Here is a 23,425-nt window from a genome sequence, read left to right on the forward strand (position 1 = left end):
ACAATACTTATACTAAAATAAGGCTTGCGCATAGTTATATACTTTAATTCAGTCACGGACCCGCGATATCACGGGTGTGTTCTAGTTTTGTATGAAATTCCCAACCGTCTTCTTGCTTCTTTGGAATCTGTGTAACAACACCAGGATTTAATGCCAATAACTCTTAGCTGAAACCAATAATTTAAATCAATAATATTTTTGAGGTACTATTTTGTTTATAGAATTTAGCTTTAAAAAAGGATAGAATAATTTAATCCTCAAAAAGGATGAAAGTCCAATATGCGGAATTTAGGGTGTTTTTAAATGGGAAAAACAAGGAATCCCTCCAGAAGTACATTTCAAACAAAAAAAGAGTAATGATGTTCGTGTTCATTTTGTACTACCTATTCCCTCAAAAATGAAATTTGTTTAGTGTGTCCTTATTATATAAAAAACAACTTTTTAATGAAAAAATTGTATCATCGCTAAATTGTACCGACATAGCTCCTTATTTAGAATATTATGGTCAAGCATCGCCGTGGCTCTATCAGTAGAGCATGGAACTTCAAGTTAACGATTGTTTTCGAATCTTGCCCAGTCTTTTTGCTTTTTTGTTGTTGTGTTGTTATATTAAATTTTAATGTTTATATATCATATTTTTTCGGATGTTTGCTTAATTCATAGAGTCATTCTGGTTCATTTTGACTATATAGTATAAATCATTTTATTTAAGAAAAAAATACAGTATCGCTTATTGTGTGCATTCCTATGACTGTCCATACTCCTGACTTTCTTTATATTCGTGTGCTTATATTTATAACATATATGCAAGGAACAACTACCGTCAAATTGATGTATTGTGCCTGTATATAACCAAAAACACGAGAATTGATTATATAGCAATGAAGCCCAAATGTTGCGTGTGTAATATACACATAGCATAAAATAAGGCCATTGTATACAAGTTTGAAAACAACACAAACGATTTTTCGAAACCTTTTTGAAACATGGTATAATATGTAATAATATGCAGCAACATCAATCAGTGTTGTCGCCAATTCACTTACTGTGTAGATACTAGCACTGAAATGTATACCATTGTCCCTGCACCGGTACCCAAGTCATCAGAAAATAAGAAAACACCACAGAACAAATCAATTACACTACAAATCATGATTATAGGTTAAACATCAGCTGGAAGCTGTTGCATCTGTATCACAACGAAAGACCGATTTGTTAAAATGCCAGAAAAGGCCATATACATGTAACATGTGCTAGTAACACAAGGTGTTCTATGACCAACTGATTTAGGATGTTCACCGGTTAAAATATATATTATCTCATCTGATAGACGATAAAACCTTAAAAGACCAGGACAAATACAGATTTACATGTATTCAGGAAGATAAAAACAACATCCCATTTCAATGTGTTCGATATTATTTGGCTTCTTGACAAGTTATATTGTACGTGGTATGGTGCCTCATCCGCATAAAGGGTGTAGAAAATTAAACAAAATCAATATAAAACAATCAATAGTCTTGGCCTTGTTTTTTTTTTTTGTAGGAATACCTGTTCAATGTATGAAAAAAGATGACGTGACGTATTTTTATGTACTATAATTAACATATATCGGGCTATTTAAAACGTGATTTGCCTACCTTATCGAATGCAAAGAATCCAAGGGAAAATGACTATCATGATGGCTCTTTTGTTAATTACTGCTAAATCTTAACAATCTACGCCTGATGATTTGATACATGTATATGGTCCGATTCCCACTGAATATTTCTATTAAATTGCGTACTATCATTTATTGGGAAAAGCTAAGTAAGTTATTTGAAAATATATGCCGTTTACTTCTACAATATGTCATTTCTCGAATCATGTATTTCGTCTGAGAATATCGTCATTACCAGATTGAAGGCTAACCTGTAATCCTGCTCTATTTAAATTTCAAGCACTTTCAGAATCGTTATTCTGTAGGGTTGTTTAGAAATAATTTATGTTCTATCTGTAAGTACGTAATCTTTATGTCGGTACCACTTAAAGGAGGTATACGATCAAACTTTCACACGTTAGCTCAACATGTGTTGGAATTGACGATGCCTACATTTTAGTCACGCGGTGAAGGAAGGCACGTGACAGATTCAACTAACTATGATATCCCGGAATTGGCCTATCCAAACACCCTTGAAAACTGAACAAAACACAAAGTCCCTTGATTGTTCGGTTTGAACAGGTTTCACTGTAAATCTGTATAACCATTGTTTTCATGACATCGAATTAAATAAAACACAGCTTGTATTTCAGAAAACGTAACATTCGTGAATCTTATTTAATCATTTTCTAATGTAAACGATATCAATCAGTAGCTCTTTATGAGATAGATTTGTAAAAGCAAATTTTCTTGTTTCTGGTTCCAAAATACTTTTGCGTCAATGGTGTTACTGTCAAAGTACTTTTATTCGTGGGTTCCAATTTTCCTGGTTTCAGCAAAAGCGACAATGTTCATATTCTTGGGTTCTTAAATTCGCATAATTAATTTTTCTAAAGAAAAAGCAAATAATTTGAAGTTTTTAGAAATGATGTTCTTGAACATAACTAACTATATTAATAATTATTTAAGGAATAAGTGTATTTTATGTTATTTTGAATAGACAGAAAAAATATTACAGTCATTTCTTATAATTTAGATCTTAATTCCATTTTAAACTGGGGTAAATCACGACAGAATTATATCTGAAATGACAAACAAAACACTGTCAGCCAATCAGAAGACACGTTACATCCACAATTAAGAAAATGGTTTTACATGTATATTGGTTGTGTGACATTGCAAAATAATTATCATGGTTTCTTTGGCACTTAATTGTTTGTCTTTTTATAAAATATTTATTAAAATAATTGTTTTCGGATATAAGCATAGCTGACAAATTGTCTCGATTGAAAGACATATTTGAAGATCGATCTTTATGATCCAACACTATGATGTTATTCTAAAAAAAACATACTTAATTTCACTGAGAATTATCCAAAAACTTGAAAAACTGTTTAAATAATTTAAAGGAATAGATCATATGGAACATAAGACATGTTTTTGATAATTAAAAATTAAATCACAAAAATACTGCACTTAATTGTAGTAGAAGAAAATCAATTCAGAAAGTCAATAATCACATGGCAAAATCAAATAACAAAACGTATCAAAAAAGGATGGACAAGAACTGTCATATTCCTGACTTGATACATGGATTTTCAAATGTAGAAAATGGTGGATTAAACATGCTCTTTATAGCACCACTCCGTTTTTGCATGACAGAAAAAAACGAATACAACATCTCGAAAATTCCTGTATGGCCTATAGAGAATTTTCATACAACCGACTTTTGACTCTGGGTTCTACAATCATTCGACAGGTTATCTACTCAGTGATAGGACATCCTGGCCTTGAAGGCATAAAACTTTGCTCAGTGCTCGGAGCACAAAAATCATGCTCGAAACATGAAATCCAGCAATTTGATTAGTTGATTTTCGAGTCTGAGTACAAAAATCATGCTCGAAAGTTTTATGACCGTGAGGCCTGGTACTCGGTCAATTACGAGAAATTAAAAAAATTAAATCAGACATATGATCGGTTTAAATTAACGGTATATTTACTATTTTTCGATGATCTAGTGATATTTAGAAAGCTTTTAAACAGTTAACTTTTAGTCAAAATTGTACAGAATAATATATTGAATATACATATTTATTTAGCTCTTGGTTGACCGAGTACCATAGCCAGGATCGCTTGCCACAGAGAAGGACACCTGTCTAACAAATATTAATTCCGTAGTCAAAAGTCGGAAATATGAAAATGGACTATTGCAGGTAATACAATTTGTCTGCCCCTATCTTAACATTGTCATCCTAGTCGATCTACTGGACATGTCCTATAAATAATTTATTGCTAATAACCTTCTAGTCTTTTGTAAGATAAATAATTGATCACTAGACGTTTGAAAAAAAATATACATCAATCATATCAATCGGATGATTAGAAGCGGGGTAAAAATCGAAAGATATTTGTTGGAGATGACGTTTAATCTGTTAACATCAAATTTATCAGTAAGGCCTTAATCAAAACAGTTGCAAAACCAACAAAACAAAACCAACAAAAAACGAACACGGCTGGTAATCAACACACGCAGAATAACCGATGGAGGATTTTCAATTTGTGCTTGAGTGGATTATTTGTCATCGTTTCAAAATGTATGACTTTTTGTACGTTTCGTATGAAGTTCATTTATATGATTGATGAATGGTTCACGCCAATTTCGATTTTAATAGACTTTTACATGGGGAAATCGAACTTACAACCTCAGGGTTGAAAGGCTTGTGATACAATGTATACAAGTACGACTCCTTTTTCTTCTCTCCTTGATATTGTATGATACAATGGATAGTAATATTGCAATATCATAAGAACAAATTCTTGTTCGCATAAATTTAGTGTGCCAGCATGTTCTCTTTTTACTCAAAATACTGATACGTAACACACTTTCAGTAGTTTTGATACCTCAAGCTTACTTGTACAACAAAATTTTTTGACCGCATTGACCAAATGTGCACTTTAATTTGTAAATCTATATACCCGCATAGTAAATCAGCCATATTTTTTATGTCAGGATTCAATGTATATTACAATGAACAGCAATATTCCAATATAATAGGAACAAATTTTTGTTCACATAAATTGAGAGTGCCAGCATGTCCTCTTTTTACTCAAAATACTGATACGTAACGTTTCAGTAGTTTTCATACCTCAAGCTTACTTGTACAACAAAATTATTTGACTGCATTGACCAAAACTGACCATATGTGCACTTTAATTTGTAAATCTATATACCCGCATAGTAAATCAGCCATATTTTTTATGTCAGGATTCAATGTGTAATACAATGGACAGCAATATTCCAATATAATAAGAATACATTTTTGTTCGCATAAATTTAGGGTGCCGGCATGTCCTCTTTTTACTCAAAATACTGATACGTAACAAAATTTCAGTAGTTTTGATACCTCATGCTGACTTGTACAACAAATTTTTTTGACCGCATTGACCAAATGTGCACTTTAATTTGCAAATCCATATAATTGCATAGTAAATCAGCCATATTTTTTATGTCAGGATTCAATGTATAATATAATGACCAGCAATATTCCAATATAATATGAACAAATTTTTGTTCGCATAAATTTAGTTTGCCAGCATGTCCTCTTTTTACTCAAAATACTGATACGTAACAATTTTTTAGTAGTTTTGATATCTCAAGCTTACTTGTACAACAAAATTATTTGACCGCATTGACCAAATGTGTACTTTAATTTGTAAATCTCTATACCCGCATAGTAAATCAGCCATATTTTTTTATATCAGGATTCAATGTATAATACAATAAACAGCAATATTCAAATATAATAAGACAAAATTTTTGTTCACATAAATTTAGGGTGCCAGCATGTTTCTTTTTACTCAAAATACTGATACGTATCAAATATTCAGTAGTTTTCATACCTCAAGCTTACTTGTACAACAAAATTATTTGACCGCATTGACCAAAACTGACCATATGTGCACTTTAATTTGTAAATCTATATACCCACATAGTAAATCAGCCATATTTTTTATGTCAGGATTCAATGTGTAATACAATGGACAGCAATATTCCAATATAATAAGAATAAATTTTTGTTCGCAAAAATTTAGGGTGCCAGCAGGTCCTCTTTTTACTCAAAATACTGATACGTAACAAAATTTCAGTAGGTTTGATACCTCATGCTGACTTGTACAACAAATGTTTTTGACCGCATTGACCAAAACTGACCATATGTGCACTTAAATTTGTAAATCTATATACCCGCATAGTTAATCAGTCATATTTTTTATGTCCGGATTCAATGTATAATACAATGAACAGCAATATTCCAATATAATAAGAACAAATTTTTATTCGCAATAATTTAGGGTGCCATCATGTCCTCGTTTTACTCAAAACACTGATACGTAACAAATTTTCAGTAGTTTTCATACCTCAAGCTTACTTGTACAACAAAATTATTTGACCGCATTGACCAAAACTGACCATATGACTTTATGTGAACTTTAAATTGTAAATTTATATACCAGCATAGTTAATCAGCCATACTTTTAATGTTTGGATTCAATGTATATTTATAATCTACAGCAATATTGCAATATAATAACAACAAAGTTTTGTTCGCATACATTTAAGATACCAGCATGTCCTCCATGTCCTCCTTATACTCAAAATATTGATATATGTTACAAAATTTCAGTAGTTTTGATACCTCCATGTCGACTTTACAACAAAAGTATTTGACTGCATCGACCAAAACTGACCATATGTGAACTTTAAATTGTAAATCTATATACCTGCATAGTTGATCAGCAATGTTTTTGATATCAGGAGTTTTTAGTAGGACCATAAATGTACATGTAATCAATAATATTGGTAAACTATAGAAATGCAACAAAAATTCTGCATAACATGAGAGTGTCAGCATTTTATCTCTTTATTCAAAATAACAGTCACTACATATATAGTAGTTCATGATGGTGTGTAAAACAAAACTATTATGCCGCATCATCAAAGTACCAACACTGACATGTCTGATTATAGTCCAAAAAATTATGACGTCTGGCAAGGCTATTTTTATTTTTTTCTGGGACGCCTTCCTATGTTGAAGCATACAACAATCACTTTTCAATTGCGGCGTCAGATATTTTGTTTGATGACATCCAAATTTTACGGGAACCTGTGTGATATCCAGCAATGGCGGACAAATAGCAATATTAAGGTGTATTCATTTGTAAATACTACCCTACATGTAGTTCAGTTGTAGTTACAATGATTTAATAAAAAAGGTTCTCTTCTGGGAATAGTATACTGTTTATCTATTATGTCGGTTGATTGATTTTGCTTATATTTAAACCTCAAGTGGCAACTATTTCATTAACGTGTGTATTGAGTATAATTCTGGGACGTCCCATATCTTCATAACTTAACTGGATTTTTCCGTACACTTTTTTTCGTCTCTGCAGAAGATGATAAAATTAACAAACAGTTCAGTTTACCTTGATATGGTCCACTCAGATACACAGTTTGAATAACCAATTATTGTCAGGTATCTATTGTCCATCTAATGTCCATGTCAATTAAAAACGCTCACTTTAATTTTTACCTGTGGGGAAGTTCTCAAACCTGTTTCCCAACTTAGTTTATTTTGGCACCTTCTGGAGGAATGAAAAAAAGTGCACGGCAAAATCCTGGTAAGTTTTTATTTTTCTAAAACATAAAACATATATAAAATTCATTTATTTAGGATATGCTATGCCTGAAATTTTTTACAGATGCGCAGGTTTGTCTGTACTCAGAGTAAATTTTGGGGTGAAAATACGGCCATTTTAGCATAGGGTCCACATGTACCTTAAAGTGTGTATTGAGTATAATTCTGGGACGTCCCATATCTCAATTAATCGGCAAAGACAAATCTCTTGATCAATCTGACGAATTTGACGAGATTGTTGATAGTTTTACCACACCTTATGCTTACGGACACTGTACAATTTCTTAGAATATTCTGCGGAAAATAGAATAGTTAATCCAATGCAAACAAGTTGAATAACAATGAAATATCCATGCATGAACAAAGGACCCGGTAAGGACCGATTTTGGCCTCAAATTTCAGTTTCATCTGACGAAAGATTTTGACCACTTTTTAAATACTTAAGTGTCTATTTCATATGATTCATTTAATTTATGTGCAAGATTTTAACTTTTTATGTATTATCATCAAATACAATTTCCATTTCAATATCTTGGATGAACACGAATGCGGCCACTTTCGTTTTACCCAGAAACCGTCTAAAATTTAACTAAAATGCTGGAATAGTGAAGATTTTAGTAACTTAGCATGACTTAATGGTGCTAGTACCCAATGTAAGTGCATTGTATTGTAAAAAAACAGCCCATATTTATGTAGCAGAACCATTCTGCTAACCAATAAATAAGTAAAAGTTTACATTTTAGCATTTTTTTAAAACTGCTATATTTTGGGGCCAAAGAGAGGTCTTATTGAACCTACTCCTTTATGCATAAAGTAAAATTAAGGAAGGGACAGGTAAATAACGGGGATCGAAGCAACGTCGACAATGTTGTTGATATCCCGTGAATATTGCTCCGAAGCGTAGGACAACCTTTCTATCCGCCTTCTAATAAAAAAAACCCAATCTATGTGATTGTATAGGCATATTTTCTATTCATTTAAGAATACATGTATATCAAATAAAAAAAACGAGAATTTGTATAATATCTAGTAAAGTCTAGCGAGTAAATAATAAATGTTATCTGTGGAAAAACGATGCCAATGTTGTTTACGTATTTTAGTTAAAGTTCAAGTCTGATATGAAAACTCTTATAACGATAAACTGTCATAAGCAGACCTGTCCTCAGGTCTGGTCAATAGCAGACTTGTCCACAGGTCTGGTCAAAAGCAGACCTGTCCCCAGGTCTGGTCAGGAGCAGACCTGTCCACAAGTCTGGTCTGAGGCAGACCTGTCATCAGGACTGATCAAAAGCAGACTTGTCCACAGGTCTGGTCTGGAGCAGACTTGTCGATAGGTCTGCAGCAGTCCTAAAAAAGCAGACCGTAGGTCTGGTCCACCACTGACGAAGTTAACTTGCTTGACTGCTTAAAAATTCTCAAGTTAACTTAGAAAGCAGTCAACAAGTTAACTCTAAGTTAACTTTTGTCAAGGTTAGGACCGCTCCCATCTGTAAGTTATTTGAAAATATTTGCCGTTTACTTCTACAATATGTCATTTCTCGAATCATGTATTTCGTCTGAAAATATCGTCATTACCAGATTGAAGGCTAACCTGTAATCCTGCTCTATTTAAGTTTCAAGCACTTTCAGAATCGTTATTCTGTAGGGTTGTTTAGAAATAATTTATGTTCTATCTGTAAGTATGTAATCTTTATGTCGGTACCACTTAAAGGAGGTATACGATCAAACTTTCACACGTTAGCTCAACATGTGTTGGAATTGACGATGCCTACATTTTAGTCACGCGGTGAAGGAAGGCACGTGACAGATTCAACTAACTACGATATCCCGGAATTGGCCTATCCAAACACCCTTGAAAACTGAACAAAACACAAAGTCCCTTGATTGTTCGGTTTGAACAGGTTTCACTGTAAATCTGTATAACCATTGTTTTCATGACATCGAATTAAAGGGAAATTACACTATTAAACAACTAATAATAATTCATTGAAATTTTGCATGTAGACAGATCATACTTTTTACAATATTTTAGGCGAAAAAAAAATTGGGGTCACCGATGTTATTTTCGAGATATGACGTCATCAAAAAGTAAAGAATCGCGTTATACCGAAATATAGAAATAGCGCTCTAAATTGCTAATTGAAGGCAAAATTATTGAAAAACGATGTTTTATTGGTAAAACTATAACAGTCAATTGTAACTTTTACCTTATACACATTTATTTTTCGCAGTTTCCTTATTTTTCAAGGCCTTTGGACATTTCCCGCCGTTTTTAATTTCGATTTATTATAGATTTTTCTTGAAATAAAAAAAATCTACTAATGATTTTTCCTTCAAACTTCTGCATAAGTTGCAGCTTCAGGGAAGATTTTAAAACCATAAATAAAAATAGGGGGTCACCGATGTTTTTAATCCGCTAAAACGGAAACAATCTTATTATCGATTTTTGGCGGGAATTATTTATATCTAACGTTATAGAACGACGTTGCTAGCATAGGAGCATTTCTGGCAAAGCTTGGAACTATCGGGTTGGACTTAAACTTGTCACTACAAAATATAATAACATTTTCAGGGTATTTTGATTATTTATTGATATTTTTATCAATCTATCGAAACGTTAAACATTAAATACAGTAACAGTTATTATAAAGTAATTGTCAAAGTTGAAATTATCTGCATTTTTTAATTGCATTCATTGTATAGGGTAAACGATTGTCTGCCTCATGCCGTATTAAAGAAATAATTTACAGCTTGCAGATAAAGAATCTTCTACTTTAGAAGACTGGTGGTATCCGGACTGAAAAGTAACACGTTCCAGTAGACTACAAACAGAATAAATTCACTAACTTGTAAATATTCGCACCGGGAAGATATGCCGTGTTTAAAAATCCACAAACTGGGCATTTTCAAAAAAAGTCCTTAATGACACCATTTTCGGAAGAAATTTGAAATTGGTTAACATTTCCGTAATTACGCCACGCTCTAAAATATACATGTATATATAATCGAACCAAATTAAGTTCGACTTCCAGGTAAATTTTGAGTTCGAGTTTTATTTTGATTTCGAACATTTATTCGAGTAAGATTTGCCACTGGACGTTAAGCAACCAACAATCAATCAATCAATAGAGTAAGATTTTTAGTCAAAGCTAGAGTTACACTTAGAAACTTTCGAGTTATACTGTTAGATAGAGTAAAAATTTTGGAAAGAGTACATACATATTTTGAGATCCGATGAAATTAAGAGTAAGAAATATTGCTGTTTCTATTTTCTGTTGGTGCAACTCTCTTTCTTTGAATGTATATTCTTTTATCACATCTTTTATGATGGTATATGTACTTTTTATTTGCCAATACTGATTAATGATAGTTAATTTGAAAATAACTGATCGAATCGGTGTGTCAATTTAAGCACTCTCTGCTATATCATACTGGCCTTCTTTTTTTAAAAGAGCCAAAGAATGAGAGGTTAATTTGCTACCTTTGTATTAAAAAAACTAGTTGTCCTTTTCAATCATGATACGACAATCTGACTGTACCGGCACTGTCGACAGGCAAGTGATTTGAACTAGCATTACTAGTTTTCTTTTATTGTTTTCATGAATTTTGCAAAATTTTCAGTGACGAATATTTCATGATCATCAGAACAAAACTTTTGTCTATATGAGTGGAATATTCCTTCTCCAGACGGACCATTAATGTGTTGGTTATGATAAGCAGTACTCTGTAAGACATGTAACTCTACATAAATACATGCATGTGTGTGTGTGTTGAATGTTTCTCTTGATGGAGACTTTTAAAGCCAAATGTATAGTACGTGTTAAGAAATTTTTAAACGCCCATTTACGGGACATACATGTATTATGGTATACCGTCAACATGTCGGACGCTTCAACCAATTGGCAAAAAACTTTGGTGAAATTTTTGTATCTTTTGGCGTGAGCTTCCTTTCGTCTTTTATAAATTTTAGATTTTACGTGTCAGAAGTATACGGTTTTACTTTTAAAAAAGTTCTTTTTAAGTTTTCGGACATAACTCAATAAGTGCAAAGTTTCAGCAGTTCTCATGAAACTTTAGTGCATTGTTCATATCGATTGGTGTAGGCTCAATTTTATAGATTTTCGATTGTACGATTCTGAGATATGGGGTTTTATTCATTAACAAGGGGGACTTTTCTTATTTTCGTACGCCTAACTCTAAGATTCTTTTTCCAATTTTCATACAACTTTGATCAATTGTTTAAATTTGTTGATGTAAATTCCGTTTTGATTTTCATTAATGTCTTATATGACATTGAGAAGTATTGAATCTCTCTGAAATTGTACCACAAGGTTTCATATCACAAATTTAGGTTGGGGTACAGGTAATTGCTCTAAACGTTCAGGAATTAGGTTTCAAAAACAAGCATTTTACTAGTTTTACTATTTTACACCAACTTGTGGTTGAGTGTATGGATCTATCTAAAATTGTACTACAAGGTTCCACACCAAAAAGGGAAGGCTGGGATTGAATTTTGAGGGTTACTACAATAGGAATGGGGGGGGGGGGTCATAATTTTTTCTGCAAATTTTTGATTTTTTTTTTTTTTTTAAATATATCAAGAAGAAATCTCCAATTGCACAATAGTTTTTTAAGACCTCCGACTATATCTATTTTGTGTCAGAAACCTATATTATGTCAAAAATTTGATCACAGTCCAAATTCAGTATATATATCAAGCTTGGATATTGTGGCCAAACGTGCCAAAACTGTTCAACCTCTGTGGGCGTATCAGGCTGCGCTCAGCGTAGCATTTTATTGTTGTTGGTGTAGGTCATCAATAGTACCAAAATATATAACTATGCATAGTGTTTGATATTCCCAGATTATTTGACGTCTAGTGGCCTATTTCTAACTTGCTGGTCCTACAGTTCGCTAACGACAGTTTGAAGAAATACAACAAAATATGAATGCTTGCTCATGATGTCACGAGCAAGAGTCATTTATACACTCAAGAAGAGTCCGACTCTGTAATGAAAGAAGAAGAAGATGATTTTTGTGTGCCCAAATGTTAGCATGAACAAAGCATTTAAGAGAGATTGAGTATCATGTACCATACAATACGGTGCTAAATTTTCTTTGATTTCGACAGCCAGCAACCGATGTAAAATTTTGGATGATTTTCGTTATTTTGTTAAAGTTTTTAATTGAATATTTCAATAAATATGATTACCCTACAAATCACTCGTTTGCATGCCCCCCCCCCCCCCCTAAAAAAATAAATAAAAAAGTGAGAGGCATTAGATGCCAAAGAAACATTCGGGAAAGATGGACAACACTTGAATAACACACGTTAAAAAACGAGATCAAATAGCACTTCAAACACTATTTACGTCCAGTGGCAAGTTTAGTTCATACAAGTATTCAGAACTACAACATATTAATTTTGACCCTGCTTTGTATTGACCCGACAGGCTGCGCCGGCTAAATATAAATATGAAATGAGATTTTTTATGAATTATTTATACATGTAGTATGAAAAACTGTAGTTATGACGTTTCATGCATGTGCTATGAGAAAACTGTAGAAACTCATTGTTCCTATTTACAACTCTCTGTTCGACTGAAAACTACAGATTCCGGAAGGTGTACGCTTACATGCTGCTACTATTGGTCTATTTGTACCCCCTCCCCCTCCTCCCGAAAATATACCATGAACTCGACATACCGCATCGCAACGATACGCTGCCAAAGAAAAGTATTTGTCACCAACTTCGTTTTCGAGAAAATTGTCCGAGAGGGTACTAAATTATATTGAATATGCTATGAATTTCCATCGTTCTTAGTGTTGATTAATCATGATGATTAGATGTTTTTTTTTATATGTTCTTTTTATCATAAGGGTCTGGCTAGAGGGTCATTCGTTTATTAATATTTATTTTGTGTTACCAATATTTTTTATTCTTTATATTTTAGCTCCATTCTCTATTCATCTGGGTTTGTTTTTTTGCCTTTTATTCTGCAGTATTTGCCCATTATTCTGTATTCCGTAAACATACCCCAATACAATCAGACCCTTTTTTGTGGACACGTATTTTTTATTTAATTATAACAGTTCTAAAAAAATATGATTGTTGATTGTCAATTCTCCTGCTTTAGTCACGAAAACGGCGACGTCATAATACAGTTACGACACTATAGCGGCGCCGAGAGCGATGCGTATAAACAATAGTGTGATTTCCCTTTAAATAAAACACAGCTTGTATTTCAGAAAACGTAACATTCGTGAATCTTATTTAATCATTTTCTAATGTAAACGATATCAATCAGTAGCTCTTTATGAGATAGATTTGTAAAAGCTAATTTTCTTGTTTCTGGTTCCAAAATACTTTTGCGTCAATGGTGTTACTGTCAAAGTACTTTTATTCGTGGGTTCCAATTTTCCTGGTTTCAGCAAAAGCGACAATGTTCATATTCTTGGGTTCTTAAATTCGCATAATTAATTTTTCTAAAGAAAAAGCTAATAATTTGAAGTTTTTAGAAATGATGTTCTTGAACATAACTAACTATAATAATAATTATTTAAGGAATAATTGTATTTTATGTTATTTTGAATAGACAGAAAAAATATTACAGTCATTTCTTATAATTTAGTTCTTAATTCCATTTTAAACTGGGGTAAATCATGACAGAATTATATCTGAAATGACAAACAAAACACTGTCAGCCAATCAGAAGACACGTTACATCCACAATTAAGAAAATGGTTTTACATGTATATTGGTTGTGTGACATTGCAAAATAATTATCATGGTTTCTTTGGCACTTAATTGTTTGTCTTTTTATAAAATATTTATTAAAATAATTGTTTTCGGATATAAGCATAGCTGACAAATTGTCTCGATTGAAAGACATATTTGAAGATCCAATAATTATGATCCAACACTATGATGTTATTCTAAAAAAAACATACTTAATTTCACTGAGAATTATCCAAAAACTTGAAAAACTGTTTAAATAATTTAAAGGAATAGATCATATGGAACATAAGACATGTTTTTGATAATTAAAAGTAAAATCACAAAAATACTGCACTTAATTTTAATAGAAGAAAATCAATTCAGAAAGTCAATAATCACATGGCAAAATCAAATAACAAAACGTATCAAAAAAGAATGGACAAGAACTGTCATATTCCTGACTTGATACATGGATTTTCAAATGTAGAAAATGGTGGATTAAACATGCTCTTTATATCACCACTCCGTTTTTGCATGACAGAAAAAAACGAATACAACATCTCGAAAATTCCTGTATGGCCTATAGAGAATTTTCATACAACCGACTTCTGACTCTGGGTTCTACAATCATTCGACAGGTTATCTACTCAGTGATAGGACATCCTGGTACTCGGTCAATTACGAGAAATTAAAAAAATTAAATCAGATATATGATCGGTTTAAATTAACGGTATATTTACTATTTTTCGATGATCTAGTGATATTTAGAAAGCTTTTAAACAGTTAACTTTTAGTCAAAATTGTACAGAATAATATATTGAATATACATATTTATTTAGCTCTTGCTTGACAGAGTACCATAGCCAGGATCTCCTGCCACAGAGAAGGACACCTGTCTAACAAATATTAATTCCGTAGTCAAAAGTCGGAAATATGAAAATGGACTATTGCAGGTAATACAATTTGTCTGCACCTATCTTAACATTGTCATCCTAGTCGATCTACTGGACATGTCATATGAATAATTTATTGCTAATAACCTTCTAGTCTTTTGTAAGATAAATAATTGATCATTAGACGTTTGAAAAAAAATATACATCAATCATATCAATCGGATGATTAGAAGCGGGGTAAAAATCGAAAGATATTTGTTGGAGATGACGTTTAATCTGTTAACATCAAATTTATCAGTAAGGCTTTAATCAAAACAGTTGCAAAACAAACAAAACAAAACCAACAAAAAACGAACACGGCTGGTAATCAACACACGCAGAATAACCGATGGAGGATTTTCAATTTGTGCTTGAGTGGATTAATTGTCATCGTTTTAAAATGTATGACTTTTTGTACGTTTCGTATGAAGTTCATTTATATGATTGATGAGTGGTTCACGCCAATTTCGATATTAATAGACTTTTACATGCGGAAATCGAACTTACAACCTAAGGGTTGAAAGGCTTGTGATACAATGTATACAAGTACGACTCCTTTTTCTTCTCTCCTTGATATTGTATGATACAATGGATAGCAATATTGCAATATCATAAGAACAAATTCTTGTTCGCATAAATTTAGGGTGCCAGCATGTTCTCTTTTTACTCAAAATACTGATACGTAACAAAATTTCAGTAGTTTTGATACCTCAAGCTTACTTGTACAACAAAATGTTTTGACCGCATTGACCAAATGTGCACTTTAATTTGTAAATCTATATACCCGCATAGTAAATCAGCCATATTTTTTATGTCAGGATTCAATGTATATTACAATGAACAGCAATATTCCAATATAATAGGAACAAATTTTTGTTCAAATAAATTAAGAGTGCCAGCATGTCCTCTTTTTACTCAAAATACTGATATGTAACAAATTTTTAGTAGTGTTCATACCTCAAGCTTACTTGTACAACAAAATTATTTGACCTCATTGACCAAAACTGACCATATGTGCACTTTAATTTGTAAATCTATATACCCGCATAGTAAATCAGCCATATTTTTTATGTCAGGATTCAATGAGTGATACAGTAGACAGCAATATTCCAATATAATAAGAACAAATTTTTGTTCGCATAAATTTAGGGTGCCAGCATGTTCTCTTTTTACTCAAAATACTGATACGTAACAAAATTTCAGTAGTTTTGATACCTCATGCTGACTTGTACAACAAAATGTTTTGACCGCATTGACCAAATGTGCACTTTAATTTGTAAATCCATATACTCGCATAGTAAATCAGCCATATTTTTTATGTCAGGATTCAATGTATAATACAATGAACAGCAATATTCCAATATAATAAGAACAACTTTTTGTTCGCATAAATTTAGGGTGCCAGCATGTCCTTTTTTTACTGAAAATACTGATACGTAACAAATTTTCAGTAGTTTTCATACCTCATGCTGACTTTGTACAACAAAATTTTATGACTGCATTGACCAAATGTGCACTTTAATTTCTAAATCTATATACCCGCATAGTAAATCAGCCATATTTTTTATGTCAGGATTCAATGTATATTACAATGAACAGCAATATTCAATATAATAAGAACAAATTTTTGTTCACATAAATTTAGAGTGCCAGCATGTCCTCTTTTTACTGAAAATACTGATACGTTACAAATTTTCAGTAGTTTTCATACCTCAATCTTACTTGTACAACAAAGTTATTTGACCGCATTGACCAAAACTGACCATTTGTGCACTTTAATTTGTAAATATATATAACCGCATAGTAAATTAGCCATATTTTTTATGTCAGGATTCAATGTGTAATACAGTAGACAGCAATATTCCAATATAATAAGAACAAATTTTTTTTCCCATAAATTTAGGGTGCCGGCATGTCCTCTTTTTACTCAAAATACTGATACGTAACAAAATTTCAGTAGTTTTGATACCTCATGCTGACTTGTACAACAAAATTTTTGGACCGCATTGACCAAATGTGCACTTTAATTTGTAAATCCATATAATTGCATAGTAAATCAGCCATATTTTTTATGTCAGGAATTTAATGTATAATACAATGAACAGCAATATTCCAATATAATATGAACAAATTTTTGTTCGCATAAATTTAGGGTGCCAGCATGTCCTCTTTTTACTCAAAATACTGATACGTAACAAATTTTCAGTAGTTTTCATACCTCAAGCTTGCTTGTACAACAAAATTATTTTACCGCATTGACCAAATGTGCACTTTAATTTGTAAATCTATATACCCGCATAGTAAATCAGCCATATTTTTTATGTCAGGATTCAATATGTAATACAATGGACAGAAATATTCCAATATAATAAGAATAAATTTTTGTTCGCAAAAATTTAGGGTGCCAGCAGGTCCTCTTTTTACTCAAAATACTGATACGTAACACAATTTCAGTAGGTTTGATACCTCATGCTGACTTGTACAACAATTTTTTTTGACCGCATTGACCAAAACTGACCATATGTGCACTTTAATTTGTAAATCTATATACCCGCATAGCAAATCAGTCATATTTTTTATGTCCGGATTCAATGTATAATACAATGAACAGCAATATTCCAATATAATAAGAACAAATTTTTATTCGCATGAATTTAGGGTGCCATCATGTCCTCTTTTTACTCAAAACACTGATACGTAACAAATTTTCAGTAGTTTTCATACCTCAAGCTTACTTGTACAACAAAATTATTTGACCGCATTGACGAAAACTGACCATATGACTTTATGTGAACTTTAAATTGTTAATTTATATACCAGCATAGTTAATCAGCCATATGTTTAATGTTTGGATTCAATGTATATTTATAATCTACAGCAATATTGCAATATAATAACAACAAAGTTTTGTTCGCATAAATTTAAGATACCAGCATGTCCTCCATGTCCTCCTTTTACTCAAAATATTGATATATGTTACAAAATTTCAGTAGTTTTTATACCTCCATGTCGACTTTACAACAAAAGTAGTTGACTGCATAAACCAAAACTGACCATATGTGAACTTTAAATTGTAAATCTATATACCTGCATAGTTGATCAGCAATGTTTTTGATATCAGGAGTTTTTAGTAGGACCATAAATGTACATGTAATCAATAATATTGGTAAACTATAGAAATGCAACAAAAATTCTGCATAACATGAGAGTGTCAGCATTTCATCTCTTTATTCAAAATAACAGGCACTACATACATAGTAGTTCATGATGGTGTGTAAAACAAAACTATTATGCCGCATCATCAAAGTACCAACACTGACATGTCTGATTATAGTCCAAATAATTATGACGTCTGGCAAGGCTATTTTTATTTTTTTCTGCGACGCCTTCCTATGTTGAAGCATACAACAATCACTTTTCAATTGCGGCGTCAGATATTTTGTTTGATGACATCCAAATTTTACGGGAACCTGTGTGATATCCAGCAATGGCGGACAAATAGCAATATTAAGGTGTATTCATTTGTAAATACTACCCTACATGTAGTTCAGTTGTAGTTACAATGATTTAATAAAAAAGGTTCTCTTCTGGGAATAGTATACTGTTTATCTATTATGTCGGTTGATTGATTTTGCTTATAGTTAAACCTCAAGTGACAACTATGTCCTTAAAGTGTGTATTGAGTATAATTCTGGGACGTCCCATATCTTCATAACTTAACTGGATTTGTCCGTACACTTTTTTTCGTCTCTGCAGAAGATGATAAAATTAACAAACAGTTCAGTTTACCTTGATATGGTCCACTCAGATACACAGTTTAAATAACCAATTATTGTCAGGTATCTATTGTCCATCTAATGTCCATGTCAATTAAAAATGCTCACTTTAATTTTTACCTGTGGGGAAGTTCTCAAACCTGTTTCCAAACTTAGTTTATTTTGGCACCTTCTGGAGGAATGAAAAAAAGTGCACGGCAAAATCCTGGTAAGTTTTTCTTTTTCGAAAACATAAAACATATATAAAATTCATTTATCTAGGACATGCTATGCCTGAATTTGTTTACAGATGCGCAGGTTTGTCTGTACTCAGAGTAAATTTTGGGGTGAAAATACGGCCATTTTAGCCATAGGGTCCACATGTACCTTAAAGTGTGTATTGAGTATAATTCTGGGACGTCCCATATCTCAATTAATCGACAAAGACAAATCTCTTGATCAATCTGACGAATTTGACGAGATTGTTGATAGTTTTACCACACCTTATGCTTACGGTCACTGTACAATTTCTTAGAATACTCTGCGGAAAATAGAATAGTTAATCCAATGCAAACAAGTTGAATAACAATGAATTGTAACATAAATTGGATTTTTTTGTTTGATGTTTTTATGAAATAATTTGCTTAAAAAGTGTGTTGATGGAAAACCATGGTATATTATATGCAAATTAATGTTGTACCATACTTTGCTAATTAAATATGCAACTCAACTAGAATTCAAAGGAAAAAAGGCGGAGCTTCAGCCATGGTATAACATATTCATGTTCATGTTATTCCATGGCTGAAGCTCCACCCTTTTTAAAATGTATCCGCCTCTTAAATATTTAGGAAACTGTTAAACGGACTAAAGTTCTTCATTTGTTTTCATTTCATAACAAAAAACAATAAAATTATGTGTACCAAATCTTAAGAAACCTTTTTCAAACCATATAGGATTGTTACGAATTCCCCTGATTTTGGAAACAATTACTAAATGTTTCTTCTTTAAGTTGTGAAAAAAATGAAATATGAAACTATCATTTCCTTTGCGAAGATCCAATTAAATTTCGATTAAAAAAAGGGGGTACCTATAGAAAAAGGAATAAATATCGGCTACAAATATCTGTGAAAAAACATGATTTTTTGCGATTAATTAGGAGAACGTACACTATCTACACTCCCTGGATCCGCTACTGTTTAAAACAGTGTTTTATCATTAAAATTGTGTTTTAATAATTAATCTAATAATCGAATTAATAAAATGACGGAAGAAAGCAGTTTGTACGAAAACTAGAAATGTATAAATATGCATTTTTCAATGAGATGAAAATTCTGTAAAATATGATTAATTTGTATGATACTTGAAAGCAAAACAAAAGACAATTCTTACCGTCATTAGAATAATTATGTAATCCTTGTCCGACACTGGAATTCGATATTTTTGTTTACCTCAGTCTAATGACATTATGAAATTACTTGCGCCAACAACCATACACGGGGCGCAAAACTAAATAAAAATCGGGAAAATCTGACATGTTCTTTCCTTTTTGGAAATTCAGGGGTTCTATTACACGAAATACACAGAAGATTAGACACGATGCACAAAAGTGACTTGCGCGAGCTTCCATTTCATTGGATAAAACTGTAACGTGATCAATTTCCAATATTGGTTGAAGGTCTTGAAGCTGTCAATCATTTTATTTATATTACAAAGTTTATATACCATGTGTCTTACTCACTAACATATTTAAACAAACTCATCCTTCGGATTCGTTTGGTTTAAATATGTTAACTCGTAAAAACCATGGTATATATAGTACATATCCATGCATGAACAAATTTATGCATAAAGTAAAATTAAGGAAGGGACAGGTAAATAACAGGGATCGAAGCAACGTCGACAATGTTGTTGATATCCCGTGAATATTGCTCCGAAGCGTAGGAAAACCTTTATATCCGCCTTCTAATAAATAAAAAAAAACACTCTATGTGATTGTATAGGCATATTTTCTTTTCATTTAAGAATACATGTCTATCCAATAAAAAAAACGAGAATTTGTATAATATCTAGTAAAGTCTAGCGAGTAAATAATAAATGATATCTGTGGAAAAACAATGCCAATGTTGTTTACGTATTTTAATTAAAGTTCAAGTCTGATATGAAAACTCTTATAACGATAAACTGTCATAAGCAGACCTGTCCTCAGGTCTGGTCAATAGCAGACTTGTCCACAGGTCTGGTCAAAAGCAGACCTGTCCCCAGGTCTGGTCAGGAGCAGACCTGTCCACAAGTCTGGTCTGAGGCAGACCTGTCCTCTAGACTGATCAAAAGCAGACTTGTCCACAGGTCTGGTCTGGAGCAGACTTGTCGATAGGTCTGCAGCAGTCCTAAAAAAGCAGACCGTAGGTCTGGTCCACCACTGACGAAGTTAACTTGCTTGACTGCTTAAAAATTCTCAAGTTAACTTAGAAAGCAGTCAAAAAGTTAACTCTAAGTTAACTTTTGTCAAGGTTAGGACCGCACCCATCTGTAAGTTATTTGAAAATATATGCCGTTTACTTCTACAATATGTCATTTCTCGAATCATGTATTTCGTCTGCAAATATCGTCATTACCAGATTGAAGGCTAACCTGTAATCCTGCTCTATTTAAGTTTCAAGCACTTTCAGAATCGTTATTCTGTAGAGTTGTTTAGAAATAATTTATGTTCTATCTGTAAGTACGTAATCTTTATGTCGGTACCACTTAAAGGAGGTATACGATCAAACTTTCACACGTTAGCTCAACATGTGTTGGAATTGACGATGCCTACATTTTAGTCACGCGGTGAAGGAAGGCACGTGACAGATTCAACTAACTTCGATATCCCGGAATTGGCCTATCCAAACACCCTTGAAAACTGAACAAAACACAAAGTCCCTTGATTGTTCGGTTTGAACAGGTTTCACTGTAAATCTGTATAACCATTGTTTTCATGAAATCGAATTAAATAAAACACAGCTTGTATTTCAGAAAACGTAACATTCGTGAATCTTATTTAATCATTTTCTAATGTAAACGATATCAATCAGTATCTCTTTATGAGATAGATTTGTAAAAGCTAATTTCTTGTTTCTGGTTCCAAAATACTTTTGCGTCAATGGTGTTACTGTCAAAGTACTTTTATTCGTGGGTTCCAATTTTCCTGGTTTCAGCAAAAGCGACAATGTTCATATTCTTGGGTTCTTAATTTCGCATAATTTGAAGTTTTTAGAAATGATGTTCTTGAACATAACTAACTATAATAATAATTATTTAAGGAATAAGTGTATTTTATGTTATTTTGAATAGACAGAAAAAATATTACAGTCATTTCTTATAATTTAGTTCTTATTTCCATTTTAAACTGGGGTAAATCATGACAGAATTATATCTGAAATGACAAACAAAACACTGTCAGCCAATCAGAAGACACGTTACATCCACAATTAAGAAAATGGTTTTACATGTATATTGGTTGTGTGACATTGCAAAATAATTATCATGGTTTCTTTGGCACTTAATTGTTTGTCTTTTTATAAAATATTTATTAAAATAATTGTTTTCGGATATAAGCATAGCTGACAAATTGTCTCGATTGAAGGACATATTTGAAGATCGATCTTTATGATCCAACACTATGATGTTATTCTAAAAAAACATACTTAATTTCACTGAGAATAATCCAAAAACTTGAAAATCTGTTTAAATAATTTAAAGGAATAGATCATATGGAACATAAGACATGTTTTTGATAATTAAAAGTAAAATCACAAAAATACTGCACTTAATTTTAATAGATCTAGAAGAAAATCAATTCAGAAAGTCAATAATCACATGGCAAAATCAAATAACAAAACGTATCAAAAAAGAATGGACAAGAACTGTCATATTCCTGACTTGATACATGGATTTTCAAATGTAGAAAATGGTGGATTAAACATGCTCTTTATAGCACCACTCCGTTTTTGCATGACAGAAAAAAACGAATTCAACATCTCGAAAATTCCTGTATGGCCTATAGAGAATTTTCATACAACCGACTTTTGACTCTGGGTTCTACAATCATTCGACAGGTTATCTACTCAGTGATAGGACATCCTGGTACTCGGTCAATTACGAGAAATTAAAAAAATTAAAACAGATATATGATCGGTTTGAATTAACGGTATATTTACTATTTTTCGATGATCTAGTGATATTTAGAAAGCTTTTAAACAGTTAACTTTCAGTCAAAATTGTACAGAAAAATATATTGAATATACATATTTATTTAGCTCTTGCTTGACCGAGTACCATAGCCAGGATCTCCTGCCACAGAGAAGGACACCTGTCTAACAAATATTAATTCCGTAGTCAAAAGTCGGAAATATGGAAATGGACTATTGCAGGTAATACAATTTGTCTGCCCCTATCTTAACATTGTCATCCTAGTCGATCTACTGGACATGTCCTATAAATAATTTATTGCTAATAACCTTCTAGTCTTTTGTAAGATAAATAATTGATCACTAGACGTTTGAAAAAAAATATACATCAATCATATCAATCGGATGATTAGAAGCGGGGTAAAAATCGAAAGATATTTGTTGGAGATGACGTTTAATCTGTTAACATCAAATTTATCAGTAAGGCTTTAATCAAAACAGTTGCAAAACAAACAAAAATAA

At 32.2% G+C, this 23,425-nt stretch overlaps 1 protein-coding gene across 1 annotated transcript in view; it reads right to left on the reverse strand.

The window, feature by feature from the left end:
- The window catches only part of LOC134717633 (uncharacterized), a 33,901-nt gene that overhangs the window by 3,313 nt on the left and 7,163 nt on the right, over positions 1-23,425 (reverse strand). Inside the window, exon 4 of the mRNA XM_063580127.1 lies at positions 10,081-10,154. Coding sequence (XP_063436197.1) covers positions 10,081-10,154 — 74 coding nt within the window. The remainder of the gene's footprint in view (positions 1-10,080; positions 10,155-23,425) is intronic.

The sequence above is a fragment of the Mytilus trossulus genome, chromosome 5 (assembly GCF_036588685.1).
Source record: "Mytilus trossulus isolate FHL-02 chromosome 5, PNRI_Mtr1.1.1.hap1, whole genome shotgun sequence".
Taxonomy (NCBI): domain Eukaryota; kingdom Metazoa; phylum Mollusca; class Bivalvia; order Mytilida; family Mytilidae; genus Mytilus; species Mytilus trossulus.